General features: G+C 45.3%; 1 protein-coding gene across 1 annotated transcript; it reads left to right on the top strand.

Annotated features, from left to right (window-relative positions):
* Positions 1-1,188: 1,188 nt before the first annotated feature.
* Positions 1,189-16,595, top strand: HECTD3 (HECT domain E3 ubiquitin protein ligase 3). Its single transcript, XM_053392604.1, has 21 exons — positions 1,189-1,644; positions 2,799-2,959; positions 4,159-4,251; positions 4,547-4,682; positions 6,207-6,322; positions 7,361-7,474; positions 8,827-8,909; positions 9,635-9,800; positions 10,212-10,293; positions 10,660-10,842; positions 11,934-11,986; positions 12,404-12,468; positions 13,010-13,113; positions 13,460-13,579; positions 13,830-13,919; positions 14,331-14,537; positions 14,632-14,761; positions 15,090-15,164; positions 15,577-15,658; positions 15,929-16,000; positions 16,390-16,595. Exons 1-21 carry the CDS (start codon positions 1,288-1,290, stop codon positions 16,472-16,474), a joined length of 2,574 nt encoding a protein of 857 aa, XP_053248579.1. The 5' UTR covers positions 1,189-1,287; the 3' UTR covers positions 16,475-16,595.
* Positions 16,596-17,434: the final 839 nt, after the last annotated feature.

Below are 17,434 nucleotides of genomic sequence, written 5' to 3'. Positions count from 1 at the left end.
TATATATACACCAACAGCAAACACAGTTCTCAGAGATCCAGTCCTTATGTAACCAAAGGTGCAACATATATGTGCAAGAAGGAAGTATTAGCAGGCTCGGGGAGACCCCAAGATTGGCAGAAGTACAAGCAAAAACCTCCACAGCAAAACTTGTCATCAGGCCAAGCAGAAGTTTTCAGAAGCCACTTGGCTTCTTAATCCCATGTGGGTAAGTGCATTTGTGTTCACAGATCCTTGTACTGTAGTGTTGCTTAACAATGTTCATCAACACTGGTAAGTCTAAGAAGCAATATGACTCCAGATCATCATACAACATTAATGATGAGGGAGACAGACAAGACAGATCTGAGAAACAGTGTTAGGTCCTTCTGGGAGAGAAGATACAGAGGTGAAAGTGTTAAGACTGTACCAAGCAGAGTTACCACTAGATAATTGGGCACCTCCAAAGAACAGTGACATCTAAAGAGCACAACTCAGCAACAGAGAACATGTTTAAATGCCTTAGAGCAGCCTTTCTCAACCTTGGGTCCCCAGATGTTTTGGGACTACAACTCCCATCATCCCTGACCACTGGTCCTGTGAGCTAGGGATCATGGGAGTTGTAGGCCAAAAAACATCTGGGGACCCAAGGTTGAGAACCACTGCCTTAGAGAACCTGGGGGTCGCCAAACTCCCATCAGCCAAGGCTGGTATAGCTAATGATCAGGGATGATGGGAGTTGTGATCCAGGCCAGCAAGGTTTGGAAGGCCGCAGGTCCCCTGTCCCTAGTTTAAGGCCACTATATTACTACTAGTGTCAATTCCCTGGCACCTGATCAGAGATCCTTCCGCCTGCCCTGTTGTTTGTTTTGGAAACGCGAACTTTTATGATATGCCTCATCGCCAGCCATTCACATAAGCCCAGGAACTGAAGTGAAACGGAGTCCGAGATCTTGCGCGTCGACCTTCCTTGGCCACTTTCACCTTAGGCCTAAACCTCCCACGCGGGTTCCGGAGCTTGCCGCCGACCCATTTCCATTGCGCGGTTCCCCTCGCTTCTTGCATGCTCGGCTTGCTCATTCAGCCGTCCGCCGATAGAGGCTGCTTTACGGTACACCCGGCAGAACCGAGGAGGAAGGAGGGCGAGAGTAGCAGGAAGCAGCCACAGCCGCCCTCCTCCCGGTCGCTGCTGCGCTGGGGAAAGGCTGCCAGAATCGGGACTGGAGCGAAGGGGCCACCGGCGGAGCTGCTCCCGCGGCGGCTGCTCCCTCTGGGCCAACCCCGCCTCGGCGGCTGCAGGCGGGCAGGATGATGCCCCCGACGGCCGGCGAGTCGCCGCACCAGCTGCTAGGCCGGCTGCGCTTCCTGAGCGAGGCGATCGGGTGCCTGACGCGCGCGGAGCCGCTGCCCGCCGCCTTGTGCTACGTGCCCCGCGAGGTGCAGTATAAGATCTGCAAGGACCCCAGCGCCCCCGGGCCCGCCTCGGCCTCCGGCCGGACCCTGCTGTCGGTATGGGAGAACCCCAGCAAGGCCGGCGCCGGCTCCGGGTCGGGCGGCAGGAAGGGCCTGGGCAGGGGCACCATCGAACTGCGCAAGGGCTCGTGCATCCGAGCCAGCGGCGAGGAATACTGCAACGGGCACGGTCTCTGGGTGAAGCTGACAAAGGTGAGTGTGGCAAGGTATAGCCCCCGGCGGGGCCTGCAGCGCACGGGCACCCGCACCCGCTGAACGCGGAAGTTTGAGGAGGGTAAATTGCTAGGGCTCCAGCCCGTTAGCGCCACATTCCTCCTACCGTGTAATGATTCCTGTTGTCCATAATTCCTGGTGTGAACTGGCAACCCAGCCGGGATGCTTTCTGAAGAGGAGGAAATGCACTCTACCCATGTTCAGAGGCACTTGAGCCCTTATTATAATTTCAAATGTTTTAGGGTTGACACCTCCCCCCCCCCCAACTTACATAATTTGCATGCTAGAGCAAATGTAGATGGAGGCTTAAGACACAAGTAACAGAGATAAACATAGGCATCTCATCCTATCTTTCCCATTGCTTTTGGGGGCTGTGTCCTACATGCGCACTCAAGGATGGTAACACAGGGCACAAGTATTCCTACGTTTCTCAGAGACTGTCACTGTTTACAGTCATAGATTACTATCAGCTAGTTTTATGGTTCCTTGATACGAATTTAGCTGACAGAAGAGCCTTTCAGTTTTTCCTGGCCCATATGATTTTTTTTTCCTGCCTTGGTTATCATTTTCCCTTTTAGTATTAGTGTGGCAATAAACTGGCTGTCACATTTTGCGCTTGGGAAATAGCAACAATAAGGAATATGCAAACAGCTGTAATACCAACAACGTTCCTTATCAAGTTGGGGAGATTTTTTTGATAACTGCATGGCCCTCAAAGGCTATGTGCTAGTAAACCTCAGTAATTCCTATGCATGTATACCTGGGCACCCTCCTACAATCTTTTAGAATTCAGCAAATTTCCTATAATTATAATTGGAAGGACAGTTTAATACCGTTTTGTTGAGATTGCATGCGTGTGCATTCTTTCAAGTGAGAAAGGGGACTGTTGTTGGTCTGTAGAGACCAGAAAAAGTAGTCATAGACACTCATTAGCACAGACTAAAGACATGCATTTTGGTTTTTAATCAATTAGTAGGAGCTGTACATTTCTCTATGGATAATCAGTGTTCCTAACCATCTGTGTAAATCTCTTTGTATGATGTATGAGGATTTGATAAACTGTTTGGATTCCTTAGTTATCTCCAATGTCGTATTTTGTACTGGACAAATGATTTCATATTCTTCCCTAATAGGAGCAGCTGGAGGAATTCAAGATTGGCTGTGATCTGGAGGAAGGCTGGGTACTCATGTGTAAGCATGCAGATGGTGGGGACAGGCTGGTGCCAGTGGAATCGATGGAGAGAATCCAGAGGCAGCAACAACTCTTTGGGGTGGATTATAAGCCTGTAATCAGGTACTGAAAACCATCTCTACATTTTGTTTGGATTGATTGGCTTTTGAGGAGGACCATTGGGGAAGGCGCTCACTGTAAGCAAATACATGTTGTTGTTTAGTCGATTAGTCATGTCCAACTCTTCGTGACCCCATGGACCAGAGCACGCCAGGCACTCCTCTCTTCCGCTGCCTCCCGCAGTTTGGTCAAACTCATGCTGGTAGCTTCGAGAACACTGTCCAACCATCTCGTCCTCTGTCGTCCCCTTCTCCTTGTGCCCTCAATCTTATCCAACATCAGAGTTTTTTTCTGGGAGTCTTCTCTTCTCATGAGGTGGCCAAAGCAAATACATAATACTATCAATGAATGTGTGACTTTCAGAAATACCTATGGTTGCAAGCTAAATTAGTAGCTTCCAATCATTTTGCTAACGGAATCAACCACGAGCACTTTGCCTACATTCAGTTCTTAGTTTCTAATAGAAATTTGTATCAGTACCAAAATTTCAAAATTTTTTTTTTGGGGGGGGAGTGGCATATGTTCTCAGGTGGTTCATCTCTTGTTTGCTTCTTTCCTGATGGCTGATTTCCTCCTCTGATCTACAGCTTGTGTGCCAAGGGGGAGAGAGGTTCTCTTCTTCTGGATTACGTTATTGCAGCCAATTGGGGATCAAATAAGCGGTGTAGTGACATTACAGTGGAAAACAGACAATCAGATTAGACTGTGGTGATGTAACGAAGCCAATTCAGAGTGAAAGTAGGAAGTGTTGCCCTCACTTTGAATGTCTTTGGGGAGAACAAGGAGTACAGCTACTGCACTGCAAACACTGTCACTCCTGTCCATAGCTCCCAAAGTTGTAAAAAAGGGATATTCACAACTGTGTCAAAAATGTATGCAAACATGCACAAACACACACATCACTTGGCTCAAACCTTATCAGTAAGTCTAAGATGTGTTAAGTTCTGTGTGTCCATTTTGTTGTTTTATCTAATAAATGTAAAGTTTTTCATTTTAATAGCAGCAAAAATTATTATTACTATAAGCATTATAAATTAGATCCTCTGTAGCATTAAACAAAGGGCTATATATCAACCCTTTGAATTATTCTCAGATACTTATCCCTTGTTTTAGTAGCTAATAATGCAGTTAGAACTTTTCCTTTTTCTGTTTGCTTACACAGAAGTTTATAGTTGTTAATTCTGCCTTTTTCCATTTTCCAGATGGGAGCAGGTGGTGGATTTAACATATTCCCTCCGTCTTGGGGCAAAGCCAAAAATCATGGAGCCAGATGCAGCTGCGGTAGAGAGACTCCGGTAAAGGGCATGCAACCTCCTTTACAGCAATAAGAAAAAGTGGGGCAGCCAGTGCACTTAATTTGAAAGTGGTAACTGGGCCCGCGGCACTGGACGTTTCTACATATTATCCAGGCTTTGTATGCCTGAGGACTTAATTCTATTGGGAGTAGTGCTTGTGCAGAAGTGGGAGTAAAAATAATATCCTGGAGGATATAATTGGGTAGTGGAGAGTATGATCGGGGATGTAAATTTCTGTAAACGCAGCTCTCTCTCTCTCATCCTGTACTATTAACACCAATTATTGCCATTTTAGATTTGTACCACCCACATGGAGCTACGAATGTGATGAGGACTTGGTGCATTTCCTCTATGACCACATCGGCAAGGAAGATGAGAATCTGGGCAGCATCAAGCAATATGTGGACAGCATTGATGTGTCCTCCTACACGGTAAAGTGTCACTATCAACCAGGCTCCTTTGCATAGAGACCTTGCCTTCATGCATACTGTCCCTTGTTGCCTCAGCATCCTAACCACTAGGCCATCATTTGCTAATATTAAAGGGTTTGCAAAGGCAGATGTCAGGGGCAGGGCTTCCCAGAGGGACGATGAGGGTGATGAGGGGGACAGAGAGTCAGAGGAGGAAGGAGTAGTTTTGCTTGCTTCTCAGCTGTTTGAAGACAGTCGCCCGCAACCCCTTCTCCTCAGCCAGAGAAGAGGAGGCTGGAGAGAGGCCAAGTCGCTGATAAGCGGACCCTAGCAACAACATAGGGGAGGGATGATTCATCAGAGGAAAAGGTAGGAGGCCAGCCAGAATCTCCCTGTTCCCATAGGTTAACGAGGGTCAGGGAAAGGCGTCAATCAAGGAAGTGGAAGGCGAGGTTCTGGCGTGCTTCCTGTTGGCGCCGAAATCAGAGCCCAGATGCCTCAACATCTTGAAAGAGACAGTAGCCCATGGGAGCTGCTCTGAGTACAATGATGGTGTTTAATAAATCTGCTTGTAAACTAACAACATCTACTTGCAGCTTATTAAGTCTGGGAGCCAGCCAGATTGTGACAACAGATAACTTCTGGTTGATATCTATAACCTTAGGGTGAACTGAGTTAAGAATTTGTTAGGTCAGGATAACTTATTTGTGTAAACAGACTCTGGGTGTCTCTTTGCTGGTAATGAAGAGATTTTGCTGTCTGAGGCAGAGGATAAAATGATACTCCCTTCCAATGCTATGTACAACTAGACCAGTGGTTGAATCTTATTTTAACACTGGGGACAGGCCAGCCACACTTGGGGGCAGCAGGCTAGCTTTGGGGTACAGGGTAGGCCATGTGGCACACAGCTCTGTCCTCCAAAATCTTGCCACTCTCCAGAATCTGCTGTCCGAGGCGACTGCCTTATTCTGTCTAATGGTAGGGCTCTACCCATGAAATGAATTTCACCGGCCCCTGGAATGGGTTATTAGACAGTTGTTCTCTTGGTTCCAGAAAATGAAATAAAATAATGTGTGAAATAATGTGTTTTACTTGATCAACTTTTATAGTTGTAGGAATATATACACTTCTGAATTCTGTGTTGTCTTGGCATAGGTCTGCAAACTTTCAGATTAAGTTGGCCACCTGCTGATTTTAGTGGTCATCAAGTCTTTCTCTGAAATTTGATAACGCTTAACTACCCTGATCAGTGCTAGGACACTGTGCCCGGTGTCTCCTCTACCGTTCTTCATAGATCTGCAGGTTGCCTCTCCTAGGTAAATGGAGAGTGGTAAAAATCCAGGAAGCCTTGAGGGAGGAAGATGTGTTCAGTTATTTTCAGGGATAGTAGGAAGGTGCAGCTGGATGCCTGAGTGTCTGGAACTAAAGGTTCCTGTCTGAGGTTCTAGAGTTGGTATCCTCTTGGGAGGATCTTGTGGGTTGCCTGAAAGCAAGCTATTAAGTGGCTATTTCTAACTCCCCTCAGTCTGTCTTTGCTTCCCTCAGGAAGAATTCAATGTTTCATGCCTGACAGACAACCATGCAGACACCTACTGGGAGAGTGATGGGTCTCAGGGTCAGCACTGGGTCCGTCTCAACATGAAGAAAGGGACCATTATCAAGTGAGTTCCTTATCCTTTACTAGCCTATTCCTTATATGTGGGGACATCACTGGCAGACACTTCGCTGTCCTGGCCTAATCAGCTACTTCCTATAAGTACCATAGTAGCTAAACCCTGTTTCCTCTGCTCTCACTGAGTGTGAAAGCTACATTGAAAGCAGCTGGGTCATGTTAATGCCCATGAATGTTGGCCTTGTTCTGTGCTTGGGCTTCTTCCTGCCCAAAGAGGGAATCATGGAAAAGATTTCTGGTTAGGTGCTATGAGGCTTTAAGTTTGGTGCTGAAGATGTACCTCTTTATAAACTGGCCTTTGACACTTGAGATGCATATTTTTGGGACTCATACTATTTTTGTGACTGTAAGTTGTTTTAAATTGTTTTTAGTGCTGTATTTTAAATGGTTGTTTCCCACTCTGGGACCTCAAGGTGAAGGGTGGGTAGAAAATTAAACTATTACTGCCTTCATCACAACAACAAAGGAATTATCTTTTCTCATGTATACCACTGTGATTCCACCACTGCCATGAAACTGAATGTTGAGCAATTTCAGAATGGCCCTTTTGAGGTTTGCAGCAAAATATTTGTTTGAATCTGCCCTCTCCTTTCCATATGGCAGACAAAGGCATCCCCACCTCTTCTTCCACCCACCTTGGCTTTCCTGTTAAGTAAGATTTCTGTGATCACATAGGTTTGTGCAGAATGTGGTACTAGTGATGTACAAAAACCACCCTTCTCGATTCAAAATGGCTGAGTCTTTCTGGCCCTTTTTGGTTCGTTCCTGGGAAGGTTTAAGCTTTTCCTCCAAGCCACATAAAGGTCCAGCCTGGGGGAAGCTTCATAGCCAGTTCTATCGCCTGCCAGGTTCCCCTGCACCCTTCCCCTGCTTTCCCCACATTTCTCAGCTCGTTGCAGTGAAGGTTTCTAAGCATATTTGGACCCTCCATTGTCCATAGGAGCTCTGGGAAGTAGTTTTAAAAGCCAGAAACTTGTCCTGTATCTTATTGTTGTCTCACATTTACCCTTTAATTCTCTCCCCCCAGGAAGCTGTTCCTGACTGTGGACACAACAGATGAGAATTTCATGCCCAAGAGGGTGGCTGTGTATGGTGGCGAGGGGGATAACCTGAAGAAGCTGAGTGACGTGGGCATTGATGAGTAAGTCAGACGAGGGAGGCGGGGGGTGGGTGGAGAGAGAGAATTTGCTTGTTGAGGAAAACCAGGTGTGAAACTGAGCCTAAATTTGGCTCAGATTCTTTCTTTAGCCCAGACATAGGCAAACTTGGCCCTCCAGATGTTTTGGGACTACGATTCCCATCATCCCTGACCACTGGTCCTGTTTGCTAGGGATATTGGGAGTTGTAGTCCCAAAACATCTGGAGGGCCAAGTTTGCCTATGCCTGCTCTAGCCTATGCCTGTATGGCACCTCATGAGGCATGGAAAGGGGAAGAGAAGAAGTGAATGTGAAAGGGGTTCTATTGTAATCAGATGGTGAAGAAAAGCAACAAAATACTAGACCTGAAGTGTTAGCGGCTAATGGACATCTCTTTGTTTTTGAGCTTGTAGCCTATTATATCCCAACGGGTTCAAGGAAGGAAATATCTCATTATTATTATTAACTTTTTTTATTGGCTTGAGGCAAGTGCAGCTGCCCCCGTGGACCCCCCTGGCTATGCCCATGGCTCTCCCAGTTTATCCATCTTCTACCATTAGTTCTCCCTCTGTCCATAGCAACTGATATATAAGCGTACACACCCTTATAACTCCAAAGACACATAATCAGGGCCCAGTATATGACCTCAGAGATAAGTAAACATCAAGGAACATAGTTAATAGTCCACCCACCAACCCCAGTCAAACACTACAGCACCTGGAGAACTAACACATGTTTATACCAGTCCAGTAAAATGCAGTATGTACAAAATGCAGCTGTGACTCAAGGCTAAATAGAGCCAGTTACATAAAGTACAAAAGGCAAAAACTTAAAGCCACACACAGGGCAGACTGGAGGTCCACAGTAAAGTGCCATTCCAAAATGCAATACTTTTTAAAGTGGTAAATACTTATCTATGCAAGGGATGGGGAAACTGTGGCTCTCTAGTTGTCTTTCAGCAAGATCAGTCTGGAGGGCCACAGACTCCCCATCTCTGCTCTATACTATGAGGAGACATTTCCTGGCATCTTTCATATTCCTGAGGTAATGCATAAAGCTACCATTGCGTGCTACAGTGTCTCAGGGAGAAACATACAGTGTAGTTCACCCCAACCCACTGCCTTCATGAGCATAAAAGTTCCCTGTGCTTCCTTCGAAAACCATCTGAAGGTGATTGATGGGTCTCTTTAGGGTACCCAGAAGGTTGGAAACAGATCCCAGGAGTTCTGGTTTCTGGCTCCCACATCCACCTTGATGTAACTTCCCCTGAGCATGTAAGATTAAAGGATTTCTATTTTGGAGGGGGGTGGTAAGCCTACCTTGTGCAAGAGGAAATAGATGTTTTTGTGTCTCCAGGAGCTACATCGGGGATGTGTGTGTGCTGGAAGACATGACTGCTCACTTGCCTGTCATTGAAATCCGCATTGTGGAGTGCAGAGGTGTGTGGGTATCAGTTTGGGGATGCGCCTATTAATCCCTGGGGTGCAATGATCTCCCTGCTTTTCTCTAAATGCTCCAGTTTAGAATTTCACTCCCTCTGTAGTTACGTACCCAGACAGGTTTCATCTAGAGTCAGAGTACAATTAGGCAGAGGGCCTTCTCAGTAGTAGTGCCCGCCCTGTGGAATGCCCTCCCATCAGATGTCAAGGAAATAAAAAACTATCTGACTTTTAGAAGACATCTGAATGCAGCCCTGTTTAGGGAAGTTTTTAATGTTTGATGATTTATTGTATTTTTAATATTTTGTTGGAAGCCGCCCAGAGTGGCTGAGGATTTATTATTATTATTATTATTATTATTATTATTATTATTATTAATTCTCCTTAGTGGTTCACTGCTTTGACAGCTGCCCTGGTGCTTCCCCTTTGGTGGATGCCATTTTGTGATTATTTTATCTAGGAAAAACAGCAAAGGCACAATACATTTATTAATCTTTAAGCCACCACAGGTCTGCTGTTTTTGTGGCAAGTGATGAATTAAGCCCTGGAATTTCTCAGTAGTCACCCACCCCCAATTTGTGATTACCATGGGTCACTTAGAGTGACCCAAAGAGAGACCCTCATCCCTACTCTTCCCCCCAGTATTTCTCTCCCGCCTCCTGGAGAAACAGTTCCCTATTTGACCGATGTGTCTTAAGTTGCTTTGTTCTTCCCTTTTAATACAGATGATGGGATAGATGTTCGGCTACGGGGAATAAAGATCAAATCTTCTCGGCAACGGGAACTGGGGCTCAATGCAGATATGTTTCAGCCAGCCAACCTGGTGAGGTATCCTCGCCTGGAGGGAAGAGACCCTGATGTGCTCTATCGGCGGGCTGTGATCATCCAGAGGTATGGAGCAGGGCAGGGCTGAGGAACAGTCTCCAGCCTCAGTGTTGCCGTTGTTGACAGCATTTCTTTGTTTTGCAATATGAAATGCCTCAAAGAGCGAGAGCTCCCACAGTCATTGTGGTGGTAGTGGGCTGAGCATGTGCGTGTCCGTGCACTGTGGTACAGCACTAGGTGTCTGTGCTGTAAAACCCTATTGAATTTATTTATTGTTTACTTTTGTTTTGTTTCACCTGTAGTTGTAAATCCTCACCTGCTTAATCAGCTTGTCGGGTGAAATGGGGAGGGAAGCCAACAGAGATAGCAAGAAATGTAGGAGTAAATGTAGGGGTCAAATTTAACACGTCTGGTTACTCTGCCGCCATCTGCAATGGCAACGTTGGTATTTATTTATTGCGCTTTTGGTTTGGGTAGGTTTATCAAGATCTTGGATAGTGTTCTTCACCATCTTGTTCCCGCCTGGGACTACACACTTGGCACCTTCAGCCAACTCAAGGTGAGGCGAGGGACTTTCTGATTCCCAATTTCTGTGTTTTCTATCTTGGGGAAATAAACCATTGCTTTGAATGTCTACTTTATATTTGACTTTCTTCGGTAATATTTCATTCTGGATTGTTTTATTATCTGATCTTTCAAAGTAGGTTGTAAACTGCTTTGAGACTTTTCATTTCTTAAAAATACAAAGCAGTATAGAAATGAAATGGAAATAATAATAATATATCAAAAGATTTCCTACTGGGGAAGAGAGGCGCTAGAATAGTTTGCGGTGATGTTGGCAGTAGAGCCAGCTGGTTTGTAAAGTAGGAGAAGGACTGTGCGGGATATTCCTGACTTTGACCCAGTGTTGCTTTGCCCGTGATAGCACATCAAACAGTTCCTGTTGCTGTCCAAAAGACGTACAGTGCTAATCACCCAGTGCCTCAAAGACTCAGAGACTAGCAAGCCCAACTTCATGCCACGGCTCTACATCAACCGTCGCCTGGCCATGGAGCATCGTGACAATCCTGCACTTGACCCCAGCTGTAAAAACACAGTCTTCACTCAGGTAAGACCAGCTCACCCACTAGCAGGTACTCTGTGGCAAGAGGGATGGAGGGAGTCTTCTGCCTTTGCAACCTGCAACATGTGTTCTGTCCTATTGTACTCCAGAAATGCTTTTTCAGCCTATACCTTCAAAGCAAGATCCATCTCTGAGCATAAGCTCAGCAAACAGTTTTGCAGGGCGATGCAGCTTCTGTGTGGTTGGGAGTCCCACTCAGTGGCCTGGTTTACATGTCACACTAACCCAAACCCTGGCTTAGCATGAATACATGAGCATACAGGCTCAGGGAGAGGAGCTCACAGTCCCTTTGCCCCTCCCTAGCCATTTTGCTCTTTTACTGTGCTGCACAATGCTAATGGGAGTTGTGTGTTTTTGGAGCCCCTCACTGTATAATATAAAAAGAAATTCAGCAGTGGCTGCTGGTGATGCACATGCACAATGTACCTCTGATTAAATGATGATTATTTCCTCTTTCACATGGGATTAAATAACTAACATACCTGGTTCAAACTTTTCCCAGAACCAATTACGGTAGTTAACGCTTCTCTGAACTCTAATTTCAAGGTGTATGTTAGTTCAGATTTGCAGGAATCGTGTGTTTATGGTTCATTCTCATTTCTAAGGCATTGGGGTAACTGGAAATTGTAGTTCGTTGCTTGTTTACTGTTTGTTTTATCCTGTCTTTTCACCAATGAGCTCAAGCTGACATAAATGAGGTTATACCTTTTTCTTCTTAATGTTGTGGGGTTAGTGATTTGCCCAAGTGTGCTAAATAAACTTCATGGCTGAGCAGGGTTTTGAACTTGGGTTTCCTACATTCAACCCTAGCTATTCTAGCCACTTTGTCACGCTAGCCTTTTAATTTAATGTGTGTCCCTTGCTACACATACATTGGTGGTTGTTAGGGATCTGCCTGACTGTGCAGTGCACAAAAGAACTTATTGTACATCTTTGGTGCATGTTGCCTGTTGCCAGTCCTCGTGTAACAAATTCATCAAGACCTTCAGAGGACGCCTATTCCCGCTTTGCTATCTGTAAGCACATTGCCCAGGATTCTTCTCTTAATGCCTCTGCTGCATTGTCTGCTTTCCTAGGTATATGAGGGACTAAAACCTTCTGACAAGTATGAGAAGGCCCTGGATTACAGGTGAGTTTTTTCATCCAGCAGCCACCTGTCTGTCTTCCCTGCCCCTTCCAGCTTGGTGTCTCTAGCCTAAGTACCTGAATGCCAAGCACCACAAAGTTTCGAGTAAAGTGAAAGCTGAATCCTTGGAAAGAAAACAGAGCCTTATTTTAATAAATGAGAGCTTACTCCAAATATTTGCAACACACCAGTTATTCAAGGACCTTAGTAGGTTCTAGGCCACACAGAAATATGGCACTATTACCATATTTCTTAAAAATATAAAGCAGTATAGAAATGAAATGGAAATAATAATAATATATCAAAAGATTTCCGACTGGGAAAGAGAGGCGCTAGAATAATTGCACTTTCACCAGCAATGCAGTGCCTCCCACAAACCTCCACAGGTAGGTTTAAGTGACCATTTTTCATTCATCTCAGGTGGCCGCTACGTTATGACCAGTGGTGGGAGTGTAAATTCATTGCTGAGGGCATCATTGATCAGGGTAAGTTTTGCACTTTGTGTAGTCCAAAATGGTAGCTAATAGAAATTTGATCTCTGACAGTTTCCAGAGTTTGAAGCTGAAAATTTGGGTTTTCTTTTGAGTCAGTTTTGGAGATTATTATTATTATTTGAACAGAGTTCTGGTTAGGAGCATAAACAATAAGGATGGTGATTTGTAGTACAGCGGTTCAGTGTTCAGAACTCTGCTCCTGCCTTTGAGTTGGCTGTTAAACCAATTGCATCCTTGAAGGGGATCGAAGTATTGGTTACAGCAGAAGATTTCAACGGAGGCCTGAGCCCCCTCCTCCAATGGGTCCACCAGGGAGAATGCCAAGTGTGAAGAGATTTTGGTGGGGAGAAAACATAGTTTCAAATATTTTTCTTGTGTCCTCTCAGGGTTTTCTGCATCCTACAGAAAATTGGATAGGCCTCAAGAGCGGGAGTGGGAAAATCTGAAATCCAGCTAATGTATTCAGGAACGCAAGCAGGTGGTGACAACATAGCAAAGCTGATCACACACTTCCATGTGCTCTCTCTCCCAGGTGGCGGTTTCCGAGACAGCATTGCTGATATGTCCGAGGAGCTGTGTCCTAGTTCAGCTGAGACTCCAGTGCCGCTGCCTTTTTTCGTCCGCACGTCCAACCAGGTGCTTGCTCCCTGATGAAGCTAACCCTTTCCTCCTCTTAAGGATATTAGAGCAGCATGAGTCTCAAGAGACTGTCAATGTGAGGATTCGGGCAAGCTCTGGAGAAAGAAAAGTGCTTAGTAGCAGTGCTCTCTGAGGGAGAATATGGACACCAAAGCACTGTCCTTTGGTTCCAGCTTTCCCAGAATCCAACTTTTATTCCTGCTTAGTCCTGGTCAGTGTGGAAATTTAGTGTACCACTATTGCATGGGGAAATTAATGCAGAGAGACTGGATTGTACATGTGTTTTAACATTCATTCTTATGTCCCTATCAGGACATTTGAGCTGAACTGTCTGTTGTTTCAGGGCAGTGGTACCGGAGAGGCCCGAGACATGTATGTCCCCAACCCGTCCTGCAAAGAGTTCACAAAATATGAGTGGATTGGGCAAATCATGGGAGCCGCCCTGCGTGGCAAGGAGTTCCTAGTGAGTATAGGATGAAGGCTGGATCTTTCTTTGATACCGGTAGTTGAAGCCAGACTTTCCTTCTCCTGTGCCAAACTGTGCCAAATTGTTTTCTAATCATTCATAATTGCAAGTATTCTTATAAAATCAGATCTAGGAACTGCCTTGTCTTCCTTCCTGAACATTTCCTTTGAGCATAGTGGGATACAAAAGACCACATCTGGAGGCAATGTGTTGCAGTGCTGCATCTCTCCTTCCTCTTATCTTTAAGGTCCTGGCCCTGCCTGGCTTTGTCTGGAAGCAACTGACAGGGGAGGAAGTGAGCTGGAGCAAGGACTTCCCTGCTGTTGACTCTGTGCTGGTGAGTCCCTGGGACGTGTATCTAGGAGTCGCTATTGAAACATGGGGTGCAGATTTCTATTTAGCATTTGTCTGCATGGCCTGTGGATTTGGATACTGGCATGGCAGAGCAGCTGGCTTCATTTTGTTTTCTAAATCTGCCAGTGGGGAGGGTGAAGGGGTGCGTAAGTAAACTTCCTTCAACATTTCATGATGTTGAACACATAGCAATGGTCCACACACAAATACTGCAGCTTCCAACCATAACAGCTGCACAGTTTTAGACATAATGCAAGCTTCCAGGTGATAGAAAGTGTTTGACAATATCTTATAATAACTGTTTATTTATGGCTATGGTTTTTTATAAAATCCCTGTCTGCCACTTCCTTGCTTTCTTGGGCATAGGTGAGATTATCCCTTTCCTTGTTTTCAGGTGAAGCTTCTGGAGATGATGGAAGGAATGGACAAAGAGACCTTTGAGTTCAAGTTTGGGCATGAGCTGACATACACCACTGTGCTGAGCGACCAGTGCATGGTGGAGCTTATCCCTGGTGGCACTCGCACTGTGGTGCACTATGAGGACCGCTTGGATTTCATCCGCCTGGTGCAGAAGGCACGGCTAAATGAGAGCAAGGAGCAGGTAATTCAGTATAGCATTTGGGCAATAGGATTTTGGTGCTGACTTGTGGTTCCTTGCCCCATCTCATCTGTCTCTTCTTTCCTGACTCTCTCAGCTTGCGGCCATGCAGGCTGGACTTCTCAAGGTAGTGCCTCAGGCAGTACTGGATCTGCTCACTTGGCAGGAACTGGAGAAGAAGGTCTGTGGTGACCCTGAAGTTACTGTTGAGGCTCTAAAGAAGCTCAGTAAGTGTGGGAGACCTTGCACTCTTCATGGGTAACATACCGCATGATGTCATCATAAAACATGTGGCGACTCCACATTCAGCTACTGCACCGAGTGGAGATTCACAGTACAAATGCCATATCGGTGGGTTGTACTATGATTTTGAGCTAGCATTTTAGCACCTCATATCCATGTGCCTAGGTATATATTCCTTTCTTCCTTAATGTGTTCTGCCCAAATAATGGGCATACCATCTTTCCCTCTCCCCTTCAGTTGGACCTTGGTTCTGTGCCAGCAATATTTTTCTCCGTAACCTGCACCATGTATCTGTTTTTCTTCTTCTCACAGCTCGCTTTGAGGATTTTGAACCATCGGATACTAGAATTCAGTATTTCTGGGAAGCCTTGAACAACTTTACTAATGGTAAGTAGATGTTAGCAAATGCACACTGTTGTGGAGTGATGATGTGAAGAAATCTGTGCTATGAATTGCAGGTTCAGGGGGTTTTGAGAGGCTCCTCCCACTGTGGCTCATAACCACTCCCAGAAAGTGGTTTTGTTTTTAACCTGGAGGGAGTCACAGCAATGTGGCAATGGGAGATGGCAGTGGAGAAAAATAGCCCCAAACAGGCTATTACAACAGCTCCCCCGACTGAATGGTTCCCCCTGCTTAGGAGGGTCAGTTTTTACTCCCACCTCGAACATTGACTGGCTCCCATTCAAAGCTTGGGTCTTGTTTTCATTCCCACATGCATACTGGGCAAGCTTGTTGTGGATAATGACTTCTGGTGAGATGTCCCTGGGAGTTTCTGATGGTTGTGTACTCTTCCCCTCAGAGGATCGCAGTCGCTTCCTGAGGTTTGTTACTGGAAGAAGCCGACTTCCTGCTCGGATTTATATCTATCCTGACAAATTAGGGTGAGTGTTGTGGGAATGACAGGTGGGGAGAGTGCTGCTGTGCTCAAGTTCTGCTTGGGGGCTTCCCATGGGCATCTGGCTACCCAGTGTGAGAAAAGGATGCTGAACAAGATGGGCCTTTGATCTGATGCGTAGGGCTCTCCTTATGTTCTGTTAACGTGCATCATATTGCAGAGTGAGTGATGATGGATTGGCAGCCATTTTGTATTTCTGTTGTGTGATAAAGCCTTCTCCACAGATCTCATTGATTTGTTATCTCTTCTCTCAAAGCTCTGAAACCACTGATGCACTTCCTGAATCTTCCACTTGCTCCAGCACACTTTTTTTACCAAACTATGCTTCGTAAGTCTTGTTCTATAAATCTCTTGGGCAAGGGTGTATTGGACCTGGGAAAGGCAGCTGAAAGGTTTGGGAGGCATGCTATGGGAAGAACATTGGGTGACTTAAAGGTGCCTAGAGTATCACCAAGTGACCAGGGACATGATTTTCCCAGTTTATAGTGTGGCAATGCAAAGCGGATTATGGTGGGGGAGATATGGGGGAGGGCTAAGAAATAGGACAATGTACTGGGAAGTGTGGCTGCCATTGAGAATAATATGCATGGAGATGGGAGTATCAGCAATGTGGGGTGTTAATTACAGAAGCATAGCATCTTGGGGAGTCAGAGATGAGTTTGGGATGACCAGAAGGTACGTGAAAATGTTGATGTGATTCTTCTTTTTCACTTATAGGGCGAAAGTCTGCGAGGAAAAGTTGCGTTATGCGGCTTATAACTGTGTGGCTATTGACACAGATGTGAGTCCATGGGAGGAGTGAGTCTATTTTGAGGCCTTGTTAACCATTTCTTCTGTGTTACATAGTTCCTACATGCAATAATCTCTTACTATTAAGATCCAGAAAGCATGTATGTGTATATATAATAAATTACCAAGTGTGAGGCTTGCAGTCTTAATTCTCTTCTGAAACCTGTACCTCTCCTTAGGCTGCAATTCCAAACCCACTTACTCGGGAGCAAATCCCATTGACCTGAGGTGATGTTTATAAGATTCCTCTGTCAATCTTTCTAGCTGAAGATAAACATGAGGGCCACAGCTTAATTATAAGTTCTAGAGGAGTATTGGGGTTTTTTGCAGCGAAAACAAGAATCTTACAGCACCTTAATGACTAGCATAAGCTGTCATAGACTACCATCCACTGCATCAGATGTGTGTAGTGTTATCATGAGCTATAGGTTTAGATGCACATAGTTTGGGGAGGAGGGTTGTAATAAGGAAAGGAAATGCAATAAAGTACAGTGATAATTATCTACTTAATACAGTACCGGTAATTTGAAAAACAGTTCTTGATGACAGACATCCTGGTATTGATATGCCAATTAGCACACATAATGTACTAAAAATCTATTCAATCGGGGGGGGGGGGATATATTCAATCCACAAGCAATAGCACCATAAATTCTTAGTACTAAATTACACTGTCCCCTCATTACACACCAACACTGTTAATGACTTCATCCTCAGGTTACAGTTCAGGATCCTCCTCTTTGTAGTGATTTCCATGCCTGCAGAAATACAGTCCAAAGTTTTCAATACTCCCTCCACCCACTTTTCTTCTTCCAAGTCTTCCTGTTTTTGTCTCAGCAGTTGCAGTGGTCAGCTCTGGCCACCAGTGGGCATTATGGCACCATAATTAAAAGGAGTGGTCTGACCATTTTAATTCTAAGATTGTTTTGTTCAAATTGTTCAGCTATCCTTCTTACCTATCCAAAGCATATCG

This window comes from Podarcis raffonei, chromosome 6 (genome assembly GCF_027172205.1).
Source record: "Podarcis raffonei isolate rPodRaf1 chromosome 6, rPodRaf1.pri, whole genome shotgun sequence".
NCBI lineage: Eukaryota > Metazoa > Chordata > Lepidosauria > Squamata > Lacertidae > Podarcis > Podarcis raffonei.
Note: the sequence above shows the minus strand (reverse complement) of the source record. Positions and strands in the feature narration are given on the sequence as shown.

What these genes read in the sequence shown, in the direction of transcription:
- HECTD3 (XM_053392604.1), top strand. Translation starts at nt 1,288, where the DNA reads ATGATGCCCCCGACGGCCGGCGAGTCGCCGCACCAGCTGCTAGGCCGG. An exon ending in GCTGCGGTAGAGAGACTCCG is followed by an intron (nt 4,252 to 4,546) that starts GTAAAGGGCATG and finishes TTGCCATTTTAG; the next exon opens with ATTTGTACCACCCACATGGA. An exon ending in AAGAAAGGGACCATTATCAA is followed by an intron (nt 6,323 to 7,360) that starts GTGAGTTCCTTA and finishes CTCTCCCCCCAG; the next exon opens with GAAGCTGTTCCTGACTGTGG.